This window comes from Gavia stellata, chromosome Z (genome assembly GCF_030936135.1).
Source record: "Gavia stellata isolate bGavSte3 chromosome Z, bGavSte3.hap2, whole genome shotgun sequence".
NCBI lineage: Eukaryota > Metazoa > Chordata > Aves > Gaviiformes > Gaviidae > Gavia > Gavia stellata.
This window is the reverse complement of record NC_082637.1, coordinates 88,319,788-88,346,930: the sequence shown is the minus strand read 5'-3', so window position 1 is coordinate 88,346,930 and position 27,143 is coordinate 88,319,788. Positions and strand designations below refer to the sequence as shown.

At 61.7% G+C, this 27,143-nt stretch overlaps 1 protein-coding gene and 2 long non-coding RNA genes across 3 annotated transcripts; all 3 read right to left on the bottom strand.

Moving 5' to 3' along the window:
* Nucleotides 1-3,350: 3,350 nt before the first annotated feature.
* On the bottom strand, nt 3,351-4,395 carry LOC132320668 (uncharacterized). The gene is made up of 3 exons (XR_009484574.1): nt 4,365-4,395; nt 4,044-4,133; nt 3,351-3,418 (listed from the first exon to the last, which is right to left on the bottom strand). It is a non-coding gene; the product is annotated as an uncharacterized LOC132320668 (long non-coding RNA).
* Nucleotides 4,396-16,470: 12,075 nt separating this feature from the next.
* Nucleotides 16,471-19,127, bottom strand: LOC132320740 (uncharacterized). Its single transcript, XM_059834048.1, has 6 exons — nt 19,104-19,127; nt 18,653-18,829; nt 18,281-18,436; nt 17,828-17,929; nt 17,359-17,461; nt 16,471-16,682 (listed from the first exon to the last, which is right to left on the bottom strand). Exons 1-6 carry the CDS (start codon nt 19,125-19,127, stop codon nt 16,471-16,473), a joined length of 774 nt encoding a protein of 257 aa, XP_059690031.1.
* A 4,136-nt stretch (nt 19,128-23,263) lies between these two features.
* Nucleotides 23,264-24,308, bottom strand: LOC132320669 (uncharacterized). The gene is made up of 3 exons (XR_009484575.1): nt 24,278-24,308; nt 23,957-24,046; nt 23,264-23,331 (listed from the first exon to the last, which is right to left on the bottom strand). It is a non-coding gene; the product is annotated as an uncharacterized LOC132320669 (long non-coding RNA).
* Between the last annotated feature and the right edge of the window lie 2,835 nt (nt 24,309-27,143).

Here is a 27,143-nt window from a genome sequence, read left to right as displayed (position 1 = left end):
AATGGAACAGAGCTTGCATGGCGCTCACCGAGCTCCTGTACGCAGAGCAAAGCGCGGTCACACGTGGAGCCCCGGCCCCGGCTCTGGGCCCGGGGCAGAGACCAGGGAGCAGGGACAGAGCACCTGATGGTGCAGACTGGAGGACGCTTGGCCTTCCTGTGAGAGCTGCAGCAGCCCTGCTCTGGGCCCTTCAAGCTGAAGGAGACCTGGAAGACCACTGCCATGAAGAGCTCATTGAAAAGTAACTGCACACAGTGTTGGCTGGAGGGCACCAGGAAGATCTCGTGCATGGCACTGGCTACCTGCAGAAAACACCCAGGGACCGCTCTCACTGCGGAGGTGTCCCTGCGGAACTGCCCGAGGCCGGGGGCTCAGGCGCTGCGCTGAGGCAGATGTCAGGGCAGAGCCTGGCCCAGCTGCCTGGCCTGGAGCCCACCTGTGGGAGCTCTCAGGGCTCAGCTCCCATTTGTAGCATGGCACGCGAGCCTTCGCAGCCCAGAAAGAACAGCCCAGCCGGCCCTGTGGGCCCTGCCAGCTGCCCTGGGCTCCCCCTCCCCGGCCCCGCAGCCTGCTCTGGCCAGGCAGCCCCCCTGCCCCAGGCTTCCCGGCTGCCCAGCAGGCAGGAGGAGGTGGGGAGGGAGGACCACCACTGAGGAGAGCGGGGCCAGGCTGCCCGCCTTTGTGCCACGGGGCCGAGCAGCACACACTGCCCTGCCTGGCTGTGGCCCTGAGGCCTCTGGCCCAGGTGCCCCTGGGAGGGTCCGGGTTTGGGGGCAGGTGGAGAGGGGAGGAGGGACTGGAGAGGGATGTGCAGCCCCAGGCGAGGCGGGGGGGAGCAGGCTTCATCCAGACACTCACAGCCAGGAAACGGCAGCAGCTGCACTCTCCCTCGAAGCTGTGGTCCACGGTGCATTTCTGCTGGATCAGCAGCAGCGCCTTCAGCACGCCCTGCGTGACACGGGGCTCGGAGGCCAACATGCTCCACATGGCCCTGGCAGTGCTGCAGAGCCAGAGCACACTGTCAGTGGGGCCACCTCGGCCACCCCCGCTTCTGCACGGGCAGGCCACAGAGGTCCTGAGCTGCCCCTGAGGCTGACGGGCCACGTACCTGTCACAGCGCGGGGAAACCTGCAGCAGGCCAGCGGTTGCCTTCTGAGGGCACAAGTGGGCCACTTGCAGAAGGGTCCTCCTCAGGATGTCCCGGAGCGGCTCCTGGCTGACGCACACCAGCTGCGTATAGATGGTCCGCACGACCATGTCCACCTGGCGGAGGCAGTGGGGTGGATCGGGGTGGAGCACAGCCATGGCCCCAGCCGCCACCAAGAACTGTTTCCCTCCCTCTGTTGCTCTTTGCTGGCCTCAAAGGCCGCCCATCGGGTGCTCCCAAGCCCTGGACTCGGGGCATGCACACAGGGCAATCCCGCTGCACACAACCTACCTCGGTCAGCTCCGAGCGCGAGTCTCTCAAGACCGTCTCCAGCACGTTGGCAACCGGCTGGACGTCAGAGACCCTTGGGTCCGCCACGCTCCTCAAGACCGTGAGGATGAAGTCGCTCCTCTCGGTCTGGAGGAGGGAGCTCCCAAATACCTGAGGGAGAGAGGGAGGGAAGAGGTGTCGCACTGAGTGCCCTGGTGGCGGGGCACAGCTGAGCAGCGAGGGCTGCTGCTCAGGAATGAGAAACCTGGGGCAGCCCTGGCCCCCTGCCCCAGGACAAGTGCCGGCAGCAGGGGCTGGTCTGGGGTGATTGCAGCCATGGCGGGTGTGGAGAGGGAGCTGTCCTGTGGGCTGAAGGAGGGGCGCAGGGAGGACAGGGTCACGGTGCGCTGGCTCTGCCGGCAACCAGAGCTCGCCGGTGGCCAGGACAGCCGGAGCCGCCACGCTGACGCCGGGTTAAAGCCTTTGGCTGCTCCCTGCAGAGAGGTGCCTGATCGACGGGAGGCCGTGCCATCCCCCCGATGGCTCATGCACTGGTTCAGCCGAGTCTCCTGCCAGCCCCACGGCCAAGACCCCCAGCAAGGGAGGGGCTCGTTACCATTGCCTTGTCAGCGGGCTCCATGGGCCAGAAGGGGCGACCGCCTTCCCACGCCACTGGTAGCTCTGGAGCCTCACGTGCTGCCTGGCAGCCTGGGCAGGAGGGAAAACACACTGTGAGCAGCAGGACCAACGGAGAGCTGGAGACAGCAAGCAAGGGCATCACGGAGAGCTCTGTGCCTGGCTCTCCGTTCTGTGGGGAGCTGGAGACGTGCCAGGGTAGCCCCAGCCCGCCCCCCTGTCTCTTACCGCGTCGCAGCAGAATGAAACTGTGGAAGGTACGCAGCGCCTCTGCAGCCCCGCAGCTGATCTCCTGGTCCTTCTCGGCGCAGGACAGGGTGAGGTGCCCCATCAGCTGCCCCAGGAATCGCAGAGGCTTCTCTTCAAAGAGGAAGGGCTTGCCTTCACTGAAGGGCAAGGTCTGTGGGAGAGAGGAAGGAGCCGTAGCAGCGCCAAGCTGCGGCAGATGGGACAGAAGCCCTAAGCCCCCAGAGCGGGCCCCGGGCCGAGTGCCATGTGAGGCAGAGCTCTTGGAGGGCTCTGCCCTGCGCTGCACCCCGTGGAGACCTGGCGGGCGGCAGCCGCATCAGGGCGAGGAGCGTGCTGCCTCCCTGTGAAGGGAGCCCTGGAAGGGTTTTGCATTCCCTCCCCGGGAGCCTGCGGGACTGGGGTGCCTGAGGGAGGATCGAGAGCCTGGGTCTGCTGGTCCTCCACACCCACGTTCAGGTGACGGAGCCCTCCTTCCCCACCTGCGGGACTCCCCATCTCCACAAAAGGGTGCAGCCCTGCGCCCTCTCCTCCTGCCGGATCCTTCTGGCAGGCTCTCCCAAGGCCTGGCACCGCTCCGCCCAGCTCCCCACAGCACGGGAAGGGAGGGCCTGTGGGGCTGCAGCAGGAGCCCGGGGGCCAGCGGGCTGGGGAAGAGGCCAGGAGTGGGCAGTGGCAGCGGGGAGGGGAAGGGCCCGAGAGCCCGCAGGCCCTCAATGCTGAAGCGGCTGGGCAGCAACCCAGGGGAGGGAGAGAGGGCGGGCTGCCTGCCAGAGCTGAGACCGCAAAATGCTCCCGTGCCCTGGGACGGAGCTGGCTCCTGAGAGAAAAGGCACAGGAGAGAGCAGCTCCCAGAGAGAGGGGCAAAGTCGCTGGCGCAGGGCTGAGCCTTGCTGAATCCCCCTGCCTTGTGCCCAGGCTTCCCTCGCAGGGAGCCCAGAGGTACCGGCTACACGGGGGCACCAGGAAAGGGCGAGGAGTGCCGAGAGGTCGCCTGCACTGCAGGCCCCTTACCTCCAGCATCAAAGAGGGCATGAAGAACTTGCTCAGGATGACAATCCTCCCCACAGCCCTCCGGCGCACAGTAACGTCCAGGGATGCCGTGAAGGGCAGCAGGACCTGACAAGGGAAAAGCTGCTGGTCTGCCTTGGGGAAACGACAGCGGCTCCCGGTGCCGCGGACCTGCCAAGCGCCTGGCGGCGTTTACGCGACGTGCCGCCAAGGCTTCCCCTGGACAGGAGGAAGGCCTGCAACGTGGTCTGGCCACCTCGTGACCTCGGGGACCGTTGCTGACAGCTGGTGACCTGCTGCAGTCAGAGAGGTAGCCGGCTCCCACCTCCCCAGCCCCCTCTGCCCCTTTCCACGTGCTCCTCCAAAAATGGCCGCACATCCCCTCTCCAGGAGGACAGGAACCTCTGGGGGGGCTGCACCAGGGAGGCTGGGCTACGGCCCATGGGGAGGCCAGAAGAAGAGAGCTTGAGGGCTAGGCTCCCCTTGCAGCCTGGCCACGTCCCAGCAGATCTCTGCCCTGCTGCGATCTGGGGACAAGAGTGTGAATGGGGTGGGTGGAGAGGGCAGTGGCTCAGCGGCACCGGGTGCCAGAGCAGGGCGCCTGGGAAGGACACTCAGACTCCTTCCACTGCTTTGGTTCCGGGCTGGGGCGTGCACGCTCCAGAAGGCCGCGCCTCTTTAGGGTAAGGCAGGGAAGAGAGCCCGTGAGCCCTGCTCTTGGCAAATGCCTGACCTGCAAGATTTTCTCCGCTGTCAGGATGCCGGACCTCGGCGAAGCACCACGCATCAGCACCTCCAGCACGCTGTCCAGAGTTTGCAGGATCTGTAAAGAGATGCAGCAGGTGGCAGGCTTGCCCTGGCCCTTCTTCCTTGCAGGAAGCTGGCTTGAATGCTTTCCTCCTGAGGATCTCAGCTGCCCACTGGTGCCCAAGCGAGACCTCAGGGTCTCCCTGGTCATCCTTCTTCTCCTGTCGTCTTCCAGCAGCCAAAGCCAGCTAGGAAAACATGCGCAGAGACTGACTGGCAGGGTCTCTGTAGCTCACGCCGCGCTTACCAGAGCATCGAGTGAAGCATGTAGGCTGTCCTTCTGCTGTGCCAGAGCAAGAGAGACGACGCTGCGGATGCAGGGGTGGAGGTGCTGGTCCAGCAGGCACTCCCTCTCTTTGCTGCAAGAAGAGAAGGTGCCGGTCGGATGCGTGGAGGCATCTCCTCCCTCCCCTGTGCCACTGAGCCAGGGACAGAGGGCGGTCCTGGCCAGTGGAGCCCGAACCCCTTTCCGTCTCCTGCCTCTCCCTTCAAAGGAAAAGCCAAGAGGCACCGGGGAGCCCCGGAGAACCCTCTGCCCTCCATCTGGCCCACCGATGGGCCAAGCACGAGGGAAAGCAGAGGCCCGAAGACAGTGCCGCCGGGGTCCTGCCAGGACAGGAGATGCCTGGTGCCATCAGGCCCACGCCGTGGGGAGGCCGTGGCCTGGCCAGGTCTGGGGCAGGTACCTCATTGCTGCGATAGCAAGCATGGCTTGCTGCCACATCACGGCGTCCATGCTGCAAGGCAACTCCTCTTGCTGTAGCACCTGGAGAGGGAGAGCACAGCCGGGTTGGGGCACGGGAGCTGACAGCGCCTAACACCAGTCTGCAGGGCGGGCAGAGCCCCCCTGCCCCCAGGCCAGCACTGGCACCCAGAGCGGCCCCGTGGCAGGCAGGGCTGTTCCCACGGAGGCCTGTCTCACCCTCCCCCTGTGCCCAGATGCCCAAGCACTGTCCCTACCGCTGGGCCGGTGCTCGGCCAGCTTTCCCCCCTCCCTCAGCCCCGCTGGGGGTCCCCTCACCTCCATTTTCTCCACCAGCTCACATGCTGATCTCAGACTGGGCAGGTACCTGCCCTGCAGCCAGGCTCCGCAGAGCGTGCGGATGGAGGCCAGAAACCTCAGCTTCGAGGCCTCTTCCTGACAGCCAGGGAGAAGAGAGACAGAGAGGGACGGTGAGGGGCAGAGGCACGGCCAGCAGGAGCTGGGGCTCAAGGGGCTGCAGCGATGGTGCAGGGGGCCGGGAGGGGAGCACCTCTGCACAGCCAGCAGCCCTCCAGGAGCCCGCGCGCAGGCAGCAGACACGGCAGCACCCGGCTGGGAGCCCCAGGCAGAGCCTTGCTGACAAAGCCTGCACTTACCCTTTTGGTGCTGTTGAGAAAGGCCAAGAAGCAGTCGTGGGCTTCCTTCTCCTCGCCCTCCAGCTGGCAGCTGGAGGCAGTCGCAGCTGCACCTGATTAAGAACAGGAGCAGGGAGAGCTGTAGGCAGGAGCAGGAGGTAGAGGGAAGAGAGGGGCCGTCTCTCCAGCCCTGCGCCTGCTGCCCGGCACACAGCAAGCCCGGGCCAGGGTGCCAATGCCCCGTCTGCCCCAGGATGCCGCTGGCAGCAGGGCGGGAAAGGTTCCAGCCCTGCGGCACCGCTGCCTCCCGCCAGCCCCGCTGCCTCTCCTTGCCCCGCTCTGTGCCCCGAGGCAGGAGGTGCTCCCCTGGGGTCCTGTCGATACCCACTCATGGCGGGGATGCTGGGGCTCTCGTCCTCCTCCGCATGTATGACGGGGCTGGCAGAGCCCAAGTCCTCGCTCTGCAGCCCACGTTGCCTGGGGCTTTCTGACCGCTGATGGTCCTCAGCGGCCACACCAGGCGTCCCACACTCTGCTGCCCCGCGTGCATGCCTCCTGCGGGGGAAATTCTTCGCCAGCCTGCGGGAGAGAGGAAAGGGGTGAGGGTGGGGAGAGGGCAGCCCACGGCAAGCGGCCCCACCCTGGCGCTGCCTGGCCGGAGCAGGGAGGTGGTGGGGCGCAGAAGCTGGGCAGGGGCAGGGGGGATCTCCTTCCTGCAAGTTGCTCTTTTCCAGCGGGCAGTGCCCACCCACCCGCCTGGGCCCCAGTGCTGGTGCTGGTGCTGGTGCCTGCTCTCCGGCTCCCAGGCCCTTCCCGAAGGGCCCGCCTGCTGGACCCAGGTCCCCTGGGGTCCCTATGCTGCTGGCCCAGCCCCAGCCCCGCATTCTTACCTGGTGGGGACGGTGGAGCCTTGCGGAAACACCCTGGCCCTGGCGATGTGGCGTGCCAGGGCTCGCAGGAAAAGACATCCTCTGCGCACAGAGGCCGCTGCACGAGCCACAAGGCTCATGTCCTTTTCTCATGAGAGTCCTGGACACTGTGGGGCTGCCGTGCCGGTGCTGGGCACCCCTAGCTGCCACCAGGGAAGGTCACAAAGGGCCCTATTGTTACCCGGCACTCGGGCCGGGAGGGGCAGGGCGTCCTGCCCCCCACTCTGACCCGGGCTCTCCCGGGGCTGTTGACCCGCCCCTGGCTCTGGCTCTTCCAGAACATCTCGAAACACAAGGTCAAAGTAAGTGAAAAAAAAGACTGGCAAGACTGGAAAGAAGACGCTTTGTCACGAATGCACCCGGTATTTAGCACATTAAAGAGAAAAACTGTCTCCACTAACTAACAACAATGATTAACGCAAGGACAAATCCTAGGACAGTAGAAGAGAGGGCCCAAACAGTGTCCTAAGGCTGACCTGCCTCATTATCATGTGAAAACCACACCTCCTAGCTAGAAAACACCCCCAACCCCAATAAGCCCCCTACTCTCCGGGCATGCGTAGGGAATTGAAAGAGAAGGCCAAGGACAGTGGTATGCAAAGGTATGTGAAAGGAAAAACGACCGACCGACTCCGTCCAACAGCACAGCAATTTAGGAAGTTTGAGGGCATCGCAGTGACAGCATTTTGGATGGATTGACAAAGGCAAGTTGCAAGGCCCAGTGTTCTAGACATGGAAGCAAAGCTGGATAAACCCCACATTTTGGCCTCTCTCAAATTTTACTACGCTGCGCGGTACAAAGAGAGTGCGTTTTCACACGCGAATTTCAAGCTAAAGACAGGCCTGGTAAAGCACACAAGATACTGGGACTGCACAAAACTTTGCGACAGGAGGTGGATAATGAACAGAACAAACCGCTGCTTCAAAGAACGCACAGTAGAAGGGAGGAGTTGAAGTTACTGTTTCGTAGGGCACTAAAATACAGAGCAACAAAGGGAGACAGCGAAGGATTAGTCAGAGACGAACTACCAGCTACCTGACCTGGGGCCGGGAGCGCTATGTGCTATTCCAGGCTGTGACCGTTGAGGCTAGTCACACAGCTTCTGAGAACAACTAGGCGATGCTATCCAGCGGTATGCGAGAGAGAAACCAAGTGAGCCGATCTGAACCGCACCACCCTTAAATACCCAGGGGCTGGGGGGGAGTCACAAAACGGTAACCCAAAACCGTGCTACGCACCTCTGAGCCAATATATGCTTTGCCCTGAATCAGCTCTGGTGCTGCATAAGCTGGGCTTCCGCAGCATGTGTTCAGATGGTAATCGAGGCCACCCTAGAATAACGCAGGAAACCGATCACACAGAAGCATTGGCTGTAACGCAGCTTAAGTCTTCTAGCAACGACATCCTAGAGGCCTCAGAGTCTTCGTTTTCCTCTGCTGTGCGTCTGCGTTCACCTCGTGTTTTGCTTTGGTGTAATACACGGCTTCACTGGGCAAAAATTGTCTAAGACCATCAGTATCCTACAAACATTCAGATCCCCAGCTGCTCGCTCATCTATTATTCTAGCAGTCTTTTCCGCGGCTCCTCCTCTGACAAGGGCTCGCGACTGCGAAGACAGGTGGAACTTGGGAAGAGGTGATCCAAGAGCTACTGGGCCTGAGGCTAGCTGGTTATGGATACCAATATTTAATGCAATACCTTCACGAAGAACCACTAAAAATACTTCCCTATTAAAACCATGTTATTACTTTGCCTGGGCTTCGTTCGAAGCAGATCAGGACAAGATGACGTTACACCACCAAGACAATGGTCTAATCGTCTCGATGGCCTGCCAGATGCTCTGACTTGAGTCAAGTAAAACGATCCGAGGACAAGTAACTGTCTTGGGATCAGTAAGACCTTCTTCCCATTCAACTGTTTCTTAACAGCACCCACCTCGCATGTTACGCTGACAAATCGAAAGGGCTCCTAGAACCCAATTTTAAACTCGGCAAACAACTCGGTACAAGCACACGGAACCAGGGGATTTGCAAATGTAACTGGAATAAACTATCTGATTCGATCCACAATCTCCACACACATACAAATCTTTTGGAAAAAGACATACACCATTGAAACTTCTTAGGGAAAAACGCAAACCAACATGCGCTTTAAAATATTACAGGCCTTTATATGTGACAGTAGGTGCTATACATACAGGACGACCTCTGCCTTAGATTACGATAAAAGATGAAGCCTAAGAGGAGAAAAGGATCTAACAGTCCAGTCATAACATGCAGTCAACCGCTCTCTCTCACACAGTTAAGGCCCTACCAAGTAATTAGCGATTGGATGACAACTACGCAAACAGCTTGAATTTAGGGTCTTTGGGCGAGTCTCTGCATTGCACTCTGAAGCCAAACATGCATTTTGTAGGTGCGTGCAGTAGCTGACATAGCTCTGCTCTGTGAAAGCAACCGAGACACCTACCTTTGGCTTTGCACAGAGTCCAAAGTCTATCAGCTTCAAATGATGTTCCTTGTCAATCAGCAGATTTTCCTGGTGAAAGAGAAAGAGGTAAGGAATGCTTCTATAACCTAAGTATCCAAGGAACCATGTTTTCTTTCACCTTCTTTCTTCTTGTCATTAGCAGCTAGAATTTACCTAAAGCTCTCCTCTGGAGATTTTGACCGGTTGCTAATGAATATCCCCCACATTCCAGATGGGGAATACTAGTTCCTATCTGCTGAGAAGGGCCTGGGGGGCCGGCGGGCGGGGGGGGGGGGCGCGGTGCTGACAGACAGCAAGCTGAACGTGAGGCAGCAGTCTGCTCTGGCAGAAAAGGCGGCCAGCAATACCACGGCCTGTATTAAAAGGAGCACAGCTAGTAGACTGAGAGAAGTTACTCTAGTCCTCTGTTCAGCACAGCTAGAATAATGCGTCTAGTTTCTGCCCCCCGAGCACAGCAAAGACATCAAACTGAAGCAAGCTCAGGGGGCTGGAGCGCTTGCTCGATGAGGAGAGGCTGAGGGCAAGATGTTTGTTCGGCCTGTAGATGAGAAGGCTTCGGTGGAGACCTCGTGGCAGCCTTTCAATACCTACATGGAGGCCATGAAGACAGAGCTAGTCTCTTCACAGGAGTGCATGGTGGGATAACGACGGACAACAGGCGTCAAGAGACGTTCAGACTGGAGAGAAGAAAAAGCCTTTCTCCTCATAAGGACAGCGAAGAGCTGAACAGGTTGCCCAGAGAGATTCTGCTGCCTCATCCTTGGGGGAGAGGTCAAAGAGGTGACTGGATAAAGCTCCAAGAAGCTGGGTCTGACACGGCTTTGAGCAGGAGGTTCAAGCAGAAGCCTCTAGAAGCCACTTCCCATCCAAGCTGTCACATGATCCTATGGCTCCATCAGCTCCCCAGCTACAAGTCGACTCCTTCCAAAAGGCACATACAACGCTTCGTTTGCGGAGACGTGCTTTGGAGACAAAGATTTCATGAGCTGTCTAGGGAAACGCCTGTGCACTAAGAATTTGCTTGTCTCAAGAGATGTCAGCATCTCTAAAAATGCAAATTTCGAATCCCTTCAAGGAGAAGTGGACTCAAGTCTTCCATTCCCTAAGCCTATGCTTAGACTCCTCAATGACAGCAAAGCCACAGGACGGGTCCAGTAGCATGCATCTCCCCCTACACCCTCTGTCTAGCCAGCACGTGTTTCAACTATCGGTGTCGCTTTTTCCTTTGGGCATGAAAACAGAACGGTTTGCGCAACAGAGTGGCACCATAAAGACTCTCTCCAGGTATAAAGGGGATAACAAAAACGCCTAAGCAACATTCAAAGGCAGATCCATGTCTCTGCTCCGCTCCCAGCTGGAACGTGCTGTTCTGCTTCTCCTTCAGAGGAAGCTCCTTCCTCAGATATAGCCACGTCCAGCTCAGCCGAGGAACGTAGCAGCGGATCAAAATAATGCTCTTTCACAAGACGTCAGATAAAGAGCTCGAAGCACAAGAGAATGGAGAAGGCGTAATTTACTCTGGCTCCCAATGGAGACGTGAAAGTGGCTGTTCATGATTATTTATGCAAATCTGACTACTATTCAGGCTTACTGGTTTGAGATCCCTGTGGGCATATCCCTGACTGTGAACATAAGCAATTGCTGAAACATTCTGCCGAAAAAACCCACGAGCTTCCTCTTCTGAAAGGCGGTCCTTAGAAATTATGTAATCAAACAGCTCTCCTCCAGGACAGTACTGCAGGAAGACAGGAAAAAGAGAATATGTTTAGAATACAGTGATGAAATCTAAGCAACAACGAGAGCACTGGAGAGCAGCTGGAGGACACTCTTCCATTCCCTCTGCTTCATCACTGCAGCGCCCAAGTGCCCCCACGTACGCCCTAGGTCAGCACTGCGGCAGACCAAACAAGCCGAGACGTCTGACTCTGGCCTGACGCATTGCAACAGATACATCACACTAACGTCACGTATGATTGAGATAGATAACTTTTTAAGAATTGTTTCGTTTGAACTCTGCTATCATCTACCACTACAGCTAGAACCAGGAACCCTCGCCATGGCAGAAACACCATTTCTTACCTCTAAGACCATGAAGATTTTCTGGGACGTCTCTATCACGTGATACAACTGGCAAATATGCTGGTGCCTTAAGTTCTTCATGGCATCAATTTCTATTTTAACACGAGGCAAGTCATCCTAAGAGATCGCAACAGCAAGCTATGAAATTGCCAACTACTTCAGACAGCCTGTACATCACAGTAAGCATCACACTATTGTGCCACACAGAATTTCGCGGCATCTGTATGACAATTCAACTGCTCAAATTCAACCCACCAACAGCTCTACCGTTACTTCTCTACGATTCTGGCACATTGATCAGCAAAACCCAGAGGGACAGATGTAAAAGAGCTAGCATTCTCATCAGCATTCTCTTTGAATTACTGTCATAATCTTTAACTTCCTCGACTTGAAAGCCACAGAATGTTGCCCTCTCCACCAGGTTTGTGGTCTACTGCTGAAATTGTTTCAAGGCTACAGCACCAGTCAACAGCCAACAAGACAAGCAGGCAGCATTTCGACATGTCGCACCCCTGTGTTCCCGAGACCTCCACAAGAACAGCAGAAGATGCCACCAACTTTTAAGTATCATTTGGCTTACCCCTAGAGCAAGTTTGTCCATGACTTTTATTGCAACTTTTTCACCAGGGAGAAGATGTCGTGCAAGTTTTACCTTTGCGAACCCACCTAGAATTCAAAAAAGAGACGTTTAAAGCTCAGCGTGACGACATGCTTCCTTGCCTATCATCTCGCAGTTACACCGGAGTATGTAGCACGCACCGTGTGCAATGTCTTCTTTAGAGGAAGAAGCAATCACTGCTACCGACTTCCAATGACGTTGTCAGAGCTCTGCCCCCCAAAATACACACTCGAAACCTGACCTATAGATTCTGCAGTAACAGCTAATCTCTACTCAGGTGAATGCTAAAGTGTTAGACAGATCGCACACACCTCTGCGCATTCCCAGATTAAGCCTACCTGTTCCAATTGTTTCATGTAACTGGTAGCACTTGAGCATAGCCGCCTAGAGCCATTCTGAGAGGCACAGGGATCTCGCAAGTCTTCTCAGCCCCTGCAATGAGCAAGCGTAGCCAGCGTTCATGCTTTGCCACTCCGAGCAGACTCCCACAAACCGAAAGCGCATTTGCTGCGGCTCCGGGGAAGCGGGGGTGGGGAGGGGGGGACGGGGTGCGCGACCTGCTTTTGTTACTAAGTGCTGCACACCTCGCAGTACAGTCACCAGACGAGTAAGTCTGAAGGCTGGCACAAAACGCTAGCATCTTTCACGGTCTCCTCGCTAACGCTTAGCAGCGAGAGCGGGCGACTGCTTTGCAGCAGCAGCAGTAACGCCCCCACGACAGTTTCCTCCAGAGGGCACCAACTCTCCATCACTTATCAACTGCCCTAGTTAACAGGGGAGGTCCCGGACAACTGGAGGCTTGCCAACGTGACGCCCATCTACAAGAAGGGCTGGAAGGAGGATCCGGGGAACTACAGGCCTGTCAGCCTGACCTCGGTGGCGGGGATGATTATGGAGAGGTTCATCTTGAGGGCGCTCACAGGGCACGTGCAGGACAACCAAGAGATCAGGCCCAGCCAGCACGGGTTCATGAAAGGCAGGTCCTGCTTGACCAACCTGATCTCCTTCTCTGACCAGGTGACCCGCCTGGTGGATGAGGGAAAGGCTGTGGATGTTGTCTACCTGGACTTCAGCAAAGCCTTCGACACTGTCTCCCACAGCATTCTCCTGGAGAAGCTGGCGACTCGTGGCTTAGACAGGTGCACTCTTTGCTGGGTAAAAAACTGGCTGGACGGCCGAGCCCAGAGAGTTGTGGTGAATGGAGCGAAATGCAGTTGGCGGCCGGTCACAAGCGGAGTCACCCAGGGCTCAGTTTTGGGGCCGGTCTTGTTTAGTATCTTTGTCGATGATCTGGATGAGGGGATTGAGTGCTCCCTCAGCAAGTTTGCAGAGGACACCAAGTTGGGCGGGAGTGTTGATCTGCTCGAGGGTCGGAAGGGTCTGCAGAGGGATCTGGACAGGCTGGATCCATGGGCCCAGGCCAGTAGTATGAGGTTCAACAAGGCCGAGTGCCGGGTCCTGCACTTTGGCCACAACAACCCCATGCAATGCCACAGGCTTGGGGACGAGTGGCTGGAAAGCTCCCCTGTCGACAAGGACCTGGGGGTGCTGGTTGACAGCCGGCTGAAGATGAGCCAGCAGTGTGCCCAGGTGGCCACGAAGGCCAACGGCATCCTGGCCTGTATCAGAAATGGTGTGGCCAGCAGGAGTAGGGAGGGGATTGTGCCCCTGTACTCGGCGCTGGTGAGGCTGCTCCTCGAATGCTGTGTTCAGGTTTGGGCCCCTCGCTCCAAGAAGGACACTGAGGTGCTGGAGCGTGTCCAGAGAAGGGCGACGAAGCTGGTGAGGGGCCTGGAGCACAAGTCTGATGAGGAGCGGCTGAGGGAGCTGGGGGTGTTCAGTCTGGAGAAGAGGAGGCTGAGGGGAGACCTCATCGCTCTCTACAGTTACCTGAAAAGGGGTTGTGGTGAGGTGGGTGTTGGCCCCTTCTCCCAAGTGACGAGTGACAGGACAAGAGGAAATGGCCTCAAGTTGCGCCAGGGGAGGTTCAGGCTGGCCACTAGGCAAAACTTCTTTCCTGAGGGAGTGTTGAGACACTGGAAGAGGCTGCCCAGGGAGGTGGTGGAGTCACCCTCACTGGAGGTGTTTAAGGAACGTGTGGACGAGGCACTGTGGGCCATGGTTTAATGGGCAAGGTGGGGTTAGCTGATGGTTGGACTTGATGACCTTAGAGGTCTTTTCCAACCTTAGCGATTCTGTGACTGAGACCCAAGAGGACGCCGCAGCGGCCTCCTCCCGCCGCGGGCTGCGCCTAGGCGGCAGCCCAGGGAAGGGGCGGCTCTGAGCGCTGCTCCCACGCCGACCGCAGCGCAGCTCTGCTGCAGACCCGTCCGGCGCCCGCGGCCAGGGCCGCGCCGGGCCGGGCCCGCCTGGGCGAGAGGCACCAAGGACGCCCGCGCCCTCCCCAGGGCCCTGCCGCCAGGGGACCAGCGAGGGGCCGCCCAGCCTCTGACGCTAACCGGCGCCGGGGGCCGCAGGCGCCGGAGGGTAGCACTCACCGGCGCGGCAGCCGCCTCCAGGCGCGGCCGTTGCCGTGGCCGTTGCCGTTCAAATCCCCCCGCCGCGGCGCCCGCCTCGGCCAGAAGGGCCAATCACGGCGCAGCGCTTACCCGGAACAGGCGGGGGCGCGCCGTGCATGACGGGATGGAGCTCGAGCCGGAGCCCGAGAGGGGGCCGGGGGAGCGGGCACGGCCGGGGCGGGGGGGCCTCGGCCTCGGCCTCGGCCGGTCCCGGTCCCGGTCCCGGCGGAGGCGGGAAGCAGCCCCCGCCCCCATCAGGGAAGCCCGCCGGCCGCGACAGCCGACGAGCACTAGCGTGGGGCCCGCGCCGCCCGGCCCGCCGCCCCGCACAAGATGGCCGCCCGGCCCGCCGCCCCGCACAAGATGGCCGCCCGGCCCGCCGCCCCGCACAAGATGGCCGCCCGGCCCGCCGCCCCGCCGAGACTACGCATGCTCCGCGGTCCCAGCCTCCCGTGACACCTGGCCCTTCCCGCCGCCAGGCCCGGCAGCCCCGCGCCGCCCTCCCCAGCGCTGCCCCCGCCCCGCGGCCGCCCTGCTCCGGGCACCCCGCGGCCCCGGCCCCGGCCCCCGCTCCACCTGCGAGCAGCCCGGGGCAGGTGAGGAAAGCGAACAGAAACGTAGGGTTTGCTCCGTGAAGGCTGGGATTGACGGTCTGCCTTGGCCGCGGCCGGCCGTTCCCCTGCCAGGCCTTCCACCTTTCGGTGTAGCAGGCGTTTCGGCCTAAAGCCGCAAGCAAAAAAAGGAAAAAAAGAAACCATGGGTGCAGCGCCTTATTTCTGCCAACTCTCTCTCCTTCGGACTCCTCCCAGACACGGTGAATCTTGCCCGAGTAGAGACAGCCCTACAGTGCCGAGCGAAAGGCTCAGAAAAAAAGGGAGGAGGACATTTCGGCGAGAGAGAAGGGAGCCGTTCCTTTTGGGCAAGACAAACGCTGCTTTATTTCATGGCAGATGTCTCTTCTAGACGGGGTGTCTTCTATTCTGCATCAGCCAATTGACAGCTCCTTGCGTCCCGATGAATAGAGTCACCTGTTAGGAAAACCACTGATTGATTTCAGTCCTGTATTTTCAGTCATTCCCTACGTGACTGTCACAGATTAAAGACACTGAAAGGGAGAGGCGAGGGTAGCTCACTACTGGTACTGACTGGAAGGCGGCAGGGTGCCTTGGTGCTGAGGGAGGGTTGACTCTGGTAGGCCGCGAAGCTCCACACAGCCGCTCGCTTGCTTGGGTTGCGGGAAGAGGAGAGTAAAAGCAAGCGACCAACCTGGTGAGTCAAGAGGAAAAACGTTGCATAAGCAAAGGAGAAGCAGAAGAAGAGAGAAAGAAAACAAACCAAAGCAAGCAATGCGAAGGCCAGAGGCAAGCACCTACCACCCCCCATGGGTAGACCTACGCCCAACCAGTTGGCAAGCGAAAGCTGGCGAACCTCCCGAAACCCCCTCCCCACCCTTTTCCTTGCCGAGCAGGGCATCATGCGGCATGGACTCTCTCTGTGGGTAGCTGGGGTCACCTGCCTGCTTGTGTCCCCTCCCAAGCTCTTGTGCACCCCCCCCCACCTAGTCCCCGGGGTGGCAGAGCGAGACACAGAAGCGGCCTTGAGGCTGTGCAAACGCCGCTCGGCTGCAGCCAAAATGTCTGTGTGTTGTCAGCACTGTTTTGGCCACAAGTCTAAACCCCAGGGCCCTAGGAGCTGCTACAAAGAGCTCTACCCCAGCCAGGCCCCGTGCACTTGGGAAACCAGGCAACGGGGCTAACGACTTCTGAACAGCTTGCTTCTGCCATATGCCGCAGAGACGTGGGTGAACGTTGTCTAGTTGAGTGGGCAGTAATGCTCCTGGGGTGGAGCGACAGGCTCACCGCCTGTCAAGTGCTCCTCAGGTTAGAGCATTACTAGTCTCAGCAGAAATGCCGAAACAGAACAGCGAAAGGAATGCAACCACGTTGCCCTGAGCTTCCAGCACGGTCCTAAATCCTGATAGACCTGAGCTTCCCAGTAATTTCAAAATAATTGAAAAGATGAAGCCGCGACGGGCTGCGACATGGCCGACTTCATACCTGGACACGGCTGCCGCGCTTGGTCCTCCAGAGAACCTCAGGGCCTCTCACAGCCCTCTCGGGGGCACGTGCGCGGCCAAGCAGCGCCACCGGAGAGCCCCAGGGGCTCTCCTGGGCCTCGCAGGGCACCACGGAAGGCGCTACAGGGCCGCTGCGATTGCCTGGGGAGCAGCACGGCTACCCGGGGCTCCATGCGGTGCCCAGCAGAGCCCCTCCAGCTGTCTGCGGAACAGCGAGGCTCCACAGGGAGCGGGCTCCCCTGGGGCCCTTGTTGGGGCCCGGGGCACAGCGGGCGGTGCCAGTGTGCAGAGCACCCCGGGGTCAGCTCTGCATACAGCTCTGGCAGCCCAGCCAGCCGTCTCCCGGGGCAGGGGTCCTCCCTCTCCTCCTCCATGCCCTTCGGAGCCGGTAGCACAGCGCTCGTGGGTGGAATCTGGAGGGAGGCTCTTCCACTGTAGCGCCCAGGATCATCAGTGTTTGAGTTGCCAGGGTAGAGACGGGGAGGCTGCTGTCATTCGCCTTGCCTTGCAGGGCTGGGACGGAAAGGAACAGAGCTGAGGTCAGAGCCCGGACCTGCAGGGACCTCAGGAGCCCCTCTGGCCAGGGCCGCCCCCACCCCCTCAGCTCTTCCCACAGCCAGGAGGGAGGCAGGGGTGCCGGCATCAGCCGGAAGATGCTGGCCACCGATGCCCCACATGCCCCTGAAATCTCTCTCTGCTCTGCCCACACCGGCCCTCACCTGTGCAGGGAGCAGAGCCCTGCCTGGCCGGGGCAGGGATCGGAGCTCCCCAGCCAGGGTCTTTCCTCCTCCCTCCCCGCCAGCCCCTGCAGACGCCCCACACTGCTCTCGCTCACCCCTGCAGATGACTTGGAGCTTCTCCTGGCACTCATCCCTCAGCTGCCGCCCGGCGAGCCCTAGGCACACACAGCCTGTCACAGATCCCGCTGGCCTGCCCGCCCCAGCAGCCCACCTCCCGCCCCCCCCAGGCCCGTGGCCCACACACCCTCCTCCCCTTGGGCAAGGCTGAGCCCAGGGCGGTCCCCTGAGCATGAAGCCAAGAAGACTGCCCGTGGGCGCCCGGCCCCGCATCAGGCAGGCAGGGCTCCGCAGCTGCCCGGTGGATTCGGCAGCAGCAGCCGTGGCTGGGGCTAAGTTGCCGCAGGGCAGGCAGTGACCCCCGGCGGGGTTACGAGGGGGTTGTGGCTCACCAGTGAACCTGATGGCTGCCTGGCACAAGGGCTCCTGTGGGCTCTGCAGGTATGGCAGGCTCTGGTGCAGGTACTCCTCTGTTCTGCTGCTGTCCTCCACGAGCTGGAGAGAGCAGAAGGGGACAGGCTTGGCACAGACCCCCTATGCCCAGCACTGGCCTCCCCTGCCTTTCCCTGCCCGGACACCCGCGACGCACAGTCAGCGGCTGTCTGGTGCCGGGGTTTGGAGGGAGCGGAGGGTAGGGTGCTCGCCGGGGTGCTGCGGTGCCACCCTGCTGCCAAGGCCCAGCTGGCCCGAGGCTCCGTCGGCACCCCTGGGCTCCAGGGGGAAGGGGAGCCTGGGTGCGGTGCAGGCAGGCAGCGCTGGGCTGCTGCGGTGGACAGGGGCACAGCTGCTAGCCCCACGCGCTGGGCATTGGGGGAGAGGGGCCCCTCCAGGCTGGGTGTGGGGCTTCGGGGCCATCCTTACCAGGCACTCGCCAACCCTCCATGTCTGCTCTGTCTCCAGCAGCTGCCTGAGCTGCCTCCGCCTCAGGAACGTGGCAGCTCCAAGGAGGGCTTCCCGAGAGGCCTGCAGAGCAGCAGAGAGTGGGAGATGGCACCGCCACCCAGGGGACAGGACCTGGGGTTCCCTGGGCAGAGCAGGGGGGCAGCAAGGGTTGGGGATCCAAACCCTGGCCTCAGACACCTGCAGGCACTGCTGGGAAGCCCCTGGGGGCTCCAGTGCTTAGGCCTCTGTGGCCACGCACTGCTGCTGAGCTCTGCTGGATCAGGCAGGGCAGGTGTAGGAAATGTCCCTGCCCACCTTCTCAGCTGCTGCCAGCTCTGCGGCTGCAGGCAGGAAGGGGCTCTGAGGCCTCCTCAGGGACTCTGGAGGTTGGGCCCCCACTGAGGCACATTCAAAGGGCTTAGAAATCCCCACCTGAGCCACGCTGTCATCCTGGTCATGCAGGTGGAAGAACAGGGGCATCAGGCTCCTCTGCACGTCCTTCCTCATCTGCTCTTTGTGGGCGCCGACTGCAACCTCCATCGCATCTCTGCAGAGGAGGATGGAGCGCCTTCGCACGTAGCTGGACTCCTAGGAGGAGAGAAGGAAGAGGGGAGGACCTCAGTCCCGGCTCCTCCAAGGCCACGGTGAGGAGATGAATGCTTGTGGCTCTCCCTCTGCAGCGAGGAGAAGAACTCACGGGCCAGGGGCACGCACAGAGAGGAACATACCACCCCGGGCCACACACGCGTGTGTCCCCCACCCCCCAGGCACGCTAACCAAGCCTCCGCTCTCCCGCCGCCTTACGTTTTCAAAGAGTGGCAGGAGCGTCTCGGGCAGCTGCAGAGCGATGGGGACAGCCGTCTGCCTCTCTGCCAGGCAGAGCATGTTGCTGAGGACAGTCAGGGCCCCTGTCCTGATGTCAGTGTCATCGTCCTGCAGTCGCTGCGTGACCTCCGGCAGCAGGCCTCGCAGAGTCCCTGCCTACGTGAAACACACGATTTCATTCTGGGACCCAATACCGAGGACCGCGCCGGCAAAACCACTCTGCGTGTAGAGGGTGCGGTGCCGGTCGGGCTGAGATCTCGGGGCCTGGCCTGAATTGCTCAGGGGCCACTGAGGAGGGCAGCAGGAGCAGTGGGCACCGTTCCCGCCGCTCCCGATTCCTGGCAAAGCCCGAGCAAGCCGCTGCATGCACCACCGCCTGCTGCCCAGCCCCAGGCAGATGCCCTCACTGTGCCCGGCTGCCCCTGCTCACCTTCTCGGGTCTCCCAGACAGCATGACGAGGCTTGTGACTGCCATCCTGCGCAGCACCAAGGTCTCGCTCTGCAGATGGAACTGGAGGACGTACAGGACATGGCTGCTGACATGCTCAAAGTCGGTGCACTCCAGGAGCTGAAACACACCCGGCAGCAGAGTGAGAGCCCGGCACAGCCAGCAGAGCTCCCGGACGGCTCGGGGCAAGGCACCAGGGCCGCTCACGGCCCAGGCGGGAGGCAGCAGCGCCTGCAGAGAGCCCTCGCCGCCTCCCCTCTGCCTCATGCATGCAGCCCAGCTTCCCCCTCCCACCCTCAGAGAGGCAGCGCTTGCCACCAGGCCCACCTCAACAAAGACAGTCATGGCGCCGACGTCCTGGCAGGCCTGTCTCTGGAGAAGGCCTATGACCGCCTGTTCACACACGGAGGAGCAGCAGAGCGGAACTTCACGCCGCAGCACCCTGGCAGGGGGAAGGCAGCATTGGCGGCACCGAGCTGGGCAGGCGAACCTCTCTGGGACCGCACTGCCAGACCCAGCCATTACCCTGCAGGCCAGGCCATGCAGGGAAAGGCTGCGTTTGCGCCTTGGGTTGGCTGCTCGCGCCCCACCGCCCACGAGGAAGGGCATCGTGCTGGGGGTCCTTCCTCTCCCTTCTGCTCAAGGGGAGAAATGCCAGGGGAGACAAGGACAACTGAGGAGGCTCTCACCTAGTCAGCACGGCGATAGCAGTGTGGTAGGTCTCGGGGCACATGAGCATGTCCCAGGCATCCTGCCTCTCGATGTCTTCAACCAGGGAGGCACCGCCCAGGCAATGGAACAGAGCTTGCATGGCGCTCACCGAGCTCCTGTACGCAGAGCAAAGCGCGGTCACACGTGGAGCCCCGGCCCCGGCTCTGGGCCCGGGGCAGAGACCAGGGAGCAGGGACAGAGCACCTGATGGTGCAGACTGGAGGACGCTTGGCCTTCCTGTGAGAGCTGCAGCAGCCCTGCTCTGGGCCCTTCAAGCTGAAGGAGACCTGGAAGACCACTGCCATGAAGAGCTCATTGAAAAGTAACTGCACACAGTGTTGGCTGGAGGGCACCAGGAAGATCTCGTGCATGGCACTGGCTACCTGCAGAAAACACCCAGGGACAACTTTCACTGCGGAGGTGTCCCTGCGGAACTGCCCGAGGCCGGGGGCTCAGGCGCTGCGCTGAGGCAGATGTCAGGGCAGAGCCTGGCCCAGCTGCCTGGCCTGGAGCCCACCCGTGGGAGCTCTCAGGGCTCAGCTCCCATTTGTAGCATGGCACGCGAGCCTTCGCAGCCCAGAAAGAACAGCCCAGCCGGCCCTGTGGGCCCTGCCAGCTGCCCTGGGCTCCCCCTCCCCGGCCCCGCAGCCTGCTCTGGCCAGGCAGCCCCCCTGCCCCAGGCTTCCCGGCTGCCCAGCAGGCAGGAGGAGGTGGGGAGGGAGGACCACCACTGAGGAGAGCGGGGCCAGGCTGCCCGCCTTTGTGCCACGGGGCCGAGCAGCACACACTGCCCTGCCTGGCTGTGGCCCTGAGGCCTCTGGCCCAGGTGCCCCTGGGAGGGTCCGGGTTTGGGGGCAGGTGGAGAGGGGAGGAGGGACTGGAGAGGGATGTGCAGCCCCAGGCGAGGCGGGGGGGAGCAGGCTTCATCCAGACACTCACAGCCAGGAAACGGCAGCAGCTGCACTCTCCCTCGAAGCTGTGGTCCACGGTGCATTTCTGCTGGATCAGCAGCAGCGCCTTCAGCACGCCCTGCGTGACACGGGGCTCGGAGGCCAACATGCTCCACATGGCCCTGGCAGTGCTGCAGAGCCAGAGCACACTGTCAGTGGGGCCACCTCGGCCACCCCCGCTTCTGCACGGGCAGGCCACAGAGGTCCTGAGCTGCCCCTGAGGCTGACGGGCCACGTACCTGTCACAGCGCGGGGAAACCTGCAGCAGGCCAGCGGTTGCCTTCTGAGGGCACAAGTGGGCCACTTGCAGAAGGGTCCTCCTCAGGATGTCCCGGAGCGGCTCCTGGCTGACGCACACCAGCTGCGTATAGATGGTCCGCACGACCATGTCCACCTGGCGGAGGCAGTGGGGTGGATCGGGGTGGAGCACAGCCATGGCCCCAGCCGCCACCAAGAACTGTTTCCCTCCCTCTGTTGCTCTTTGCTGGCCTCAAAGGCCGCCCATCGGGTGCTCCCAAGCCCTGGACTCGGGGCATGCACACAGGGCAATCCCGCTGCACACAACCTACCTCGGTCAGCTCCGAGCGCGAGTCTCTCAAGACCGTCTCCAGCACGTTGGCAACCGGCTGGACGTCAGAGACCCTTGGGTCCGCCACGCTCCTCAAGACCGTGAGGATGAAGTCGCTCCTCTCGGTCTGGAGGAGGGAGCTCCCAAATACCTGAGGGAGAGAGGGAGGGAAGAGGTGTCGCACTGAGTGCCCTGGTGGCGGGGCACAGCTGAGCAGCGAGGGCTGCTGCTCAGGAATGAGAAACCTGGGGCAGCCCTGGCCCCCTGCCCCAGGACAAGTGCCGGCAGCAGGGGCTGGTCTGGGGTGATTGCAGCCATGGCGGGTGTGGAGAGGGAGCTGTCCTGTGGGCTGAAGGAGGGGCGCAGGGAGGACAGGGTCACGGTGCGCTGGCTCTGCCGGCAACCAGAGCTCGCCGGTGGCCAGGACAGCCGGAGCCGCCACGCTGACGCCGGGTTAAAGCCTTTGGCTGCTCCCTGCAGAGAGGTGCCTGATCGACGGGAGGCCGTGCCATCCCCCCGATGGCTCATGCACTGGTTCAGCCGAGTCTCCTGCCAGCCCCACGGCCAAGACCCCCAGCAAGGGAGGGGCTCGTTACCATTGCCTTGTCAGCGGGCTCCATAGGCCAGAAGGGGCGACCGCCTTCCCACGCCACTGGTAGCTCTGGAGCCTCACGTGCTGCCTGGCAGCCTGGGCAGGAGGGAAAACACACTGTGAGCAGCAGGACCAACGGAGAGCTGGAGACAGCAAGCAAGGGCATCACGGAGAGCTCTGTGCCTGGCTCTCCGTTCTGTGGGGAGCTGGAGACGTGCCAGGGTAGCCCCAGCCCGCCCCCCTGTCTCTTACCGCGTCGCAGCAGAATGAAACTGTGGAAGGTACGCAGCGCCTCTGCAGCCCCGCAGCTGATCTCCTGGTCCTTCTCGGCGCAGGACAGGGTGAGGTGCCCCATCAGCTGCCCCAGGAATCGCAGAGGCTTCTCTTCAAAGAGGAAGGGCTTGCCTTCACTGAAGGGCAAGGTCTGTGGGAGAGAGGAAGGAGCCGTAGCAGCGCCAAGCTGCGGCAGATGGGACAGAAGCCCTAAGCCCCCAGAGCGGGCCCCGGGCCGAGTGCCATGTGAGGCAGAGCTCTTGGAGGGCTCTGCCCTGCGCTGCACCCCGTGGAGACCTGGCGGGCGGCAGCCGCATCAGGGCGAGGAGCGTGCTGCCTCCCTGTGAAGGGAGCCCTGGAAGGGTTTTGCATTCCCTCCCCGGGAGCCTGCGGGACTGGGGTGCCTGAGGGAGGATCGAGAGCCTGGGTCTGCTGGTCCTCCACACCCACGTTCAGGTGACGGAGCCCTCCTTCCCCACCTGCGGGACTCCCCATCTCCACAAAAGGGTGCAGCCCTGCGCCCTCTCCTCCTGCCGGATCCTTCTGGCAGGCTCTCGCAAGGCCTGGCACCGCTCCGCCCAGCTCCCCACAGCACGGGAAGGGAGGGCCTGTGGGGCTGCAGCAGGAGCCCGGGGGCCAGCGGGCTGGGGAAGAGGCCAGGAGTGGGCAGTGGCAGCGGGGAGGGGAAGGGCCCGAGAGCCCGCAGGCCCTCAATGCTGAAGCGGCTGGGCAGCAACCCAGGGGAGGGAGAGAGGGCGGGCTGCCTGCCAGAGCTGAGACCGCAAAATGCTCCCGTGCCCTGGGACGGAGCTGGCTCCTGAGAGAAAAGGCACAGGAGAGAGCAGCTCCCAGAGAGAGGGGCAAAGTCGCTGGCGCAGGGCTGAGCCTTGCTGAATCCCCCTGCCTTGCGCCCAGGCTTCCCTCGCAGGGAGCCCAGAGGTACCGGCTACACGGGGGCACCAGGAAAGGGCGAGGAGTGCCGAGAGGTCGCCTGCACTGCAGGCCCCTTACCTCCAGCATCAAAGAGGGCATGAAGAACTTGCTCAGGATGACAATCCTCCCCACAGCCCTCCGGCGCACAGTAACGTCCAGGGATGCCGTGAAGGGCAGCAGGACCTGACAAGGGAAAAGCTGCTGGTCTGCCTTGGGGAAACGACAGCGGCTCCCGGTGCCGCGGACCTGCCAAGCGCCTGGCGGCGTTTACGCGACGTGCCGCCAAGGCTTCCCCTGGACAGGAGGAAGGCCTGCAACGTGGTCTGGCCACCTCGTGACCTCGGGGACCGTTGCTGACAGCTGGTGACCTGCTGCAGTCAGAGAGGTAGCCGGCTCCCACCTCCCCAGCCCCCTCTGCCCCTTTCCACGTGCTCCTCCAAAAATGGCCGCACATCCCCTCTCCAGGAGGACAGGAACCTCTGGGGGGGCTGCACCAGGGAGGCTGGGCTACGGCCCATGGGGAGGCCAGAAGAAGAGAGCTTGAGGGCTAGGCTCCCCTTGCAGCCTGGCCACGTCCCAGCAGATCTCTGCCCTGCTGCGATCTGGGGACAAGAGTGTGAATGGGGTGGGTGGAGAGGGCAGTGGCTCAGCGGCACCGGGTGCCAGAGCAGGGCGCCTGGGAAGGACACTCAGACTCCTTCCACTGCTTTGGTTCCGGGCTGGGGCGTGCACGCTCCAGAAGGCCGCGCCTCTTTAGGGTAAGGCAGGGAAGAGAGCCCGTGAGCCCTGCTCTTGGCAAATGCCTGACCTGCAAGATTTTCTCCGCTGTCAGGATGCCGGACCTCGGCGAAGCACCACGCATCAGCACCTCCAGCACGCTGTCCAGAGTTTGCAGGATCTGTAAAGAGATGCAGCAGGTGGCAGGCTTGCCCTGGCCCTTCTTCCTTGCAGGAAGCTGGCTTGAATGCTTTCCTCCTGAGGATCTCAGCTGCCCACTGGTGCCCAAGCGAGACCTCAGGGTCTCCCTGGTCATCCTTCTTCTCCTGTCGTCTTCCAGCAGCCAAAGCCAGCTAGGAAAACATGCGCAGAGACTGACTGGCAGGGTCTCTGTAGCTCACGCCGCGCTTACCAGAGCATCGAGTGAAGCATGTAGGCTGTCCTTCTGCTGTGCCAGAGCAAGAGAGACGACGCTGCGGATGCAGGGGTGGAGGTGCTGGTCCAGCAGGCACTCCCTCTCTTTGCTGCAAGAAGAGAAGGTGCCGGTCGGATGCGTGGAGGCATCTCCTCCCTCCCCTGTGCCACTGAGCCAGGGACAGAGGGCGGTCCTGGCCAGTGGAGCCCGAACCCCTTTCCGTCTCCTGCCTCTCCCTTCAAAGGAAAAGCCAAGAGGCACCGGGGAGCCCCGGAGAACCCTCTGCCCTCCATCTGGCCCACCGATGGGCCAAGCACGAGGGAAAGCAGAGGCCCGAAGACAGTGCCGCCGGGGTCCTGCCAGGACAGGAGATGCCTGGTGCCATCAGGCCCACGCCGTGGGGAGGCCGTGGCCTGGCCAGGTCTGGGGCAGGTACCTCATTGCTGCGATAGCAAGCATGGCTTGCTGCCACATCACGGCGTCCATGCTGCAAGGCAACTCCTCTTGCTGTAGCACCTGGAGAGGGAGAGCACAGCCGGGTTGGGGCACGGGAGCTGACAGCGCCCAACACCAGTCTGCAGGGCGGGCAGAGCCCCCCTGCCCCCAGGCCAGCACTGGCACCCAGAGCGGCCCCGTGGCAGGCAGGGCTGTTCCCACGGAGGCCTGTCTCACCCTCCCCCTGTGCCCAGACGCCCAAGCACTGTCCCTACCGCTGGGCCGGTGCTCGGCCAGCTTTCCCCCCTCCCTCAGCCCCGCTGGGGGTCCCCTCACCTCCATTTTCTCCACCAGCTCACATGCTGATCTCAGACTGGGCAGGTACCTGCCCTGCAGCCAGGCTCCGCAGAGCGTGCGGATGGAGGCCAGAAACCTCAGCTTCGAGGCCTCTTCCTGACAGCCAGGGAGAAGAGAGACAGAGAGGGACGGTGAGGGGCAGAGGCACGGCCAGCAGGAGCTGGGGCTCAAGGGGCTGCAGCGATGGTGCAGGGGGCCGGGAGGGGAGCACCTCTGCACAGCCAGCAGCCCTCCAGGAGCCCGCGCGCAGGCAGCAGACACGGCAGCACCCGGCTGGGAGCCCCAGGCAGAGCCTTGCTGACAAAGCCTGCACTTACCCTTTTGGTGCTGTTGAGAAAGGCCAAGAAGCAGTCGTGGGCTTCCTTCTCCTCGCCCTCCAGCTGGCAGCTGGAGGCAGTCGCAGCTGCACCTGATTAAGAACAGGAGCAGGGAGAGCTGTAGGCAGGAGCAGGAGGTAGAGGGAAGAGAGGGGCCGTCTCTCCAGCCCTGCGCCTGCTGCCCGGCACACAGCAAGCCCGGGCCAGGGTGCCAATGCCCCGTCTGCCCCAGGATGCCGCTGGCAGCAGGGCGGGAAAGGTTCCAGCCCTGCGGCACCGCTGCCTCCCGCCAGCCCCGCTGCCTCTCCTTGCCCCGCTCTGTGCCCCGAGGCAGGAGGTGCTCCCCTGGGGTCCTGTCGATACCCACTCATGGCGGGGATGCTGGGGCTCTCGTCCTCCTCCGCATGTATGACGGGGCTGGCAGAGCCCAAGTCCTCGCTCTGCAGCCCACGTTGCCTGGGGCTTTCTGACCGCTGATGGTCCTCAGCGGCCACACCAGGCGTCCCACACTCTGCTGCCCCGCGTGCATGCCTCCTGCGGGGGAAATTCTTCGCCAGCCTGCGGGAGAGAGGAAAGGGGTGAGGGTGGGGAGAGGGCAGCCCACGGCAAGCGGCCCCACCCTGGCGCTGCCTGGCCGGAGCAGGGAGGTGGTGGGGCGCAGAAGCTGGGCAGGGGCAGGGGGATCTCCTTCCTGCAGGATGCTCTTTTCCAGCGGGCAGTGCCCACCCACCCGCCTGGGCCCCAGTGCTGGTGCTGGTGCTGGTGCCTGCTCTCCGGCTCCCAGGCCCTTCCCGAAGGGCCCGCCTGCTGGACCCAGGTCCCCTGGGGTCCCTATGCTGCTGGCCCAGCCCCAGCCCCGCATTCTTACCTGGTGGGGACGGTGGAGCCTTGCGGAAACACCCTGGCCCTGGCGATGTGGCGTGCCAGGGCTCGCAGGAAAAGACATCCTCTGCGCACAGAGGCCGCTGCACGAGCCACAAGGCTCATGTCCTTTTCTCATGAGAGTCCTGGACACTGTGGGGCTGCCGCGCCGGTGCTGGGCACCCCTAGCTGCCACCAGGGTAGGTCACAAAGGGCCCTATTGTTACCCGGCACTCGGGCCGGGAGGGGCAGGGCGTCCTGCCCCCCACTCTGACCCGGGCTCTCCCGGGGCTGTTGACCCGCCCCTGGCTCTGGCTCTTCCAGAACATCTCGAAACACAAGGTCAAAGTAAGTGAAAAAAAAGACTGGCAAGACTGGAAAGAAGACGCTTTGTCATGAATGCACCCGGTATTTAGCACATTAAAGAGAAAAACTGTCTCCACTAACTAACAACAATGATTAACGCAAGGACAAATCCTAGGACAGTAGAAGAGAGGGCCCAAACAGTGTCCTAAGGCTGACCTGCCTCATTATCATGTGAAAACCACACCTCCTAGCTAGAAAACACCCCCAACCCCAATAAGCCCCCTACTCTCCGGGCATGCGTAGGGAATTGAAAGAGAAGGCCAAGGACAGTGGTATGCAAAGGTATGTGAAAGGAAAAACGACCGACCGACTCCGTCCAACAGCACAGCAATTTAGGAAGTTTGAGGGCATCGCAGTGACAGCATTTTGGATGGATTGACAAAGGCAAGTTGCAAGGCCCAGTGTTCTAGACATGGAAGCAAAGCTGGATAAACCCCACATTTTGGCCTCTCTCAAATTTTACTACGCTGCGCGGTACAAAGAGAGTGCGTTTTCACACGCGAATTTCAAGCTAAAGACAGGCCTGG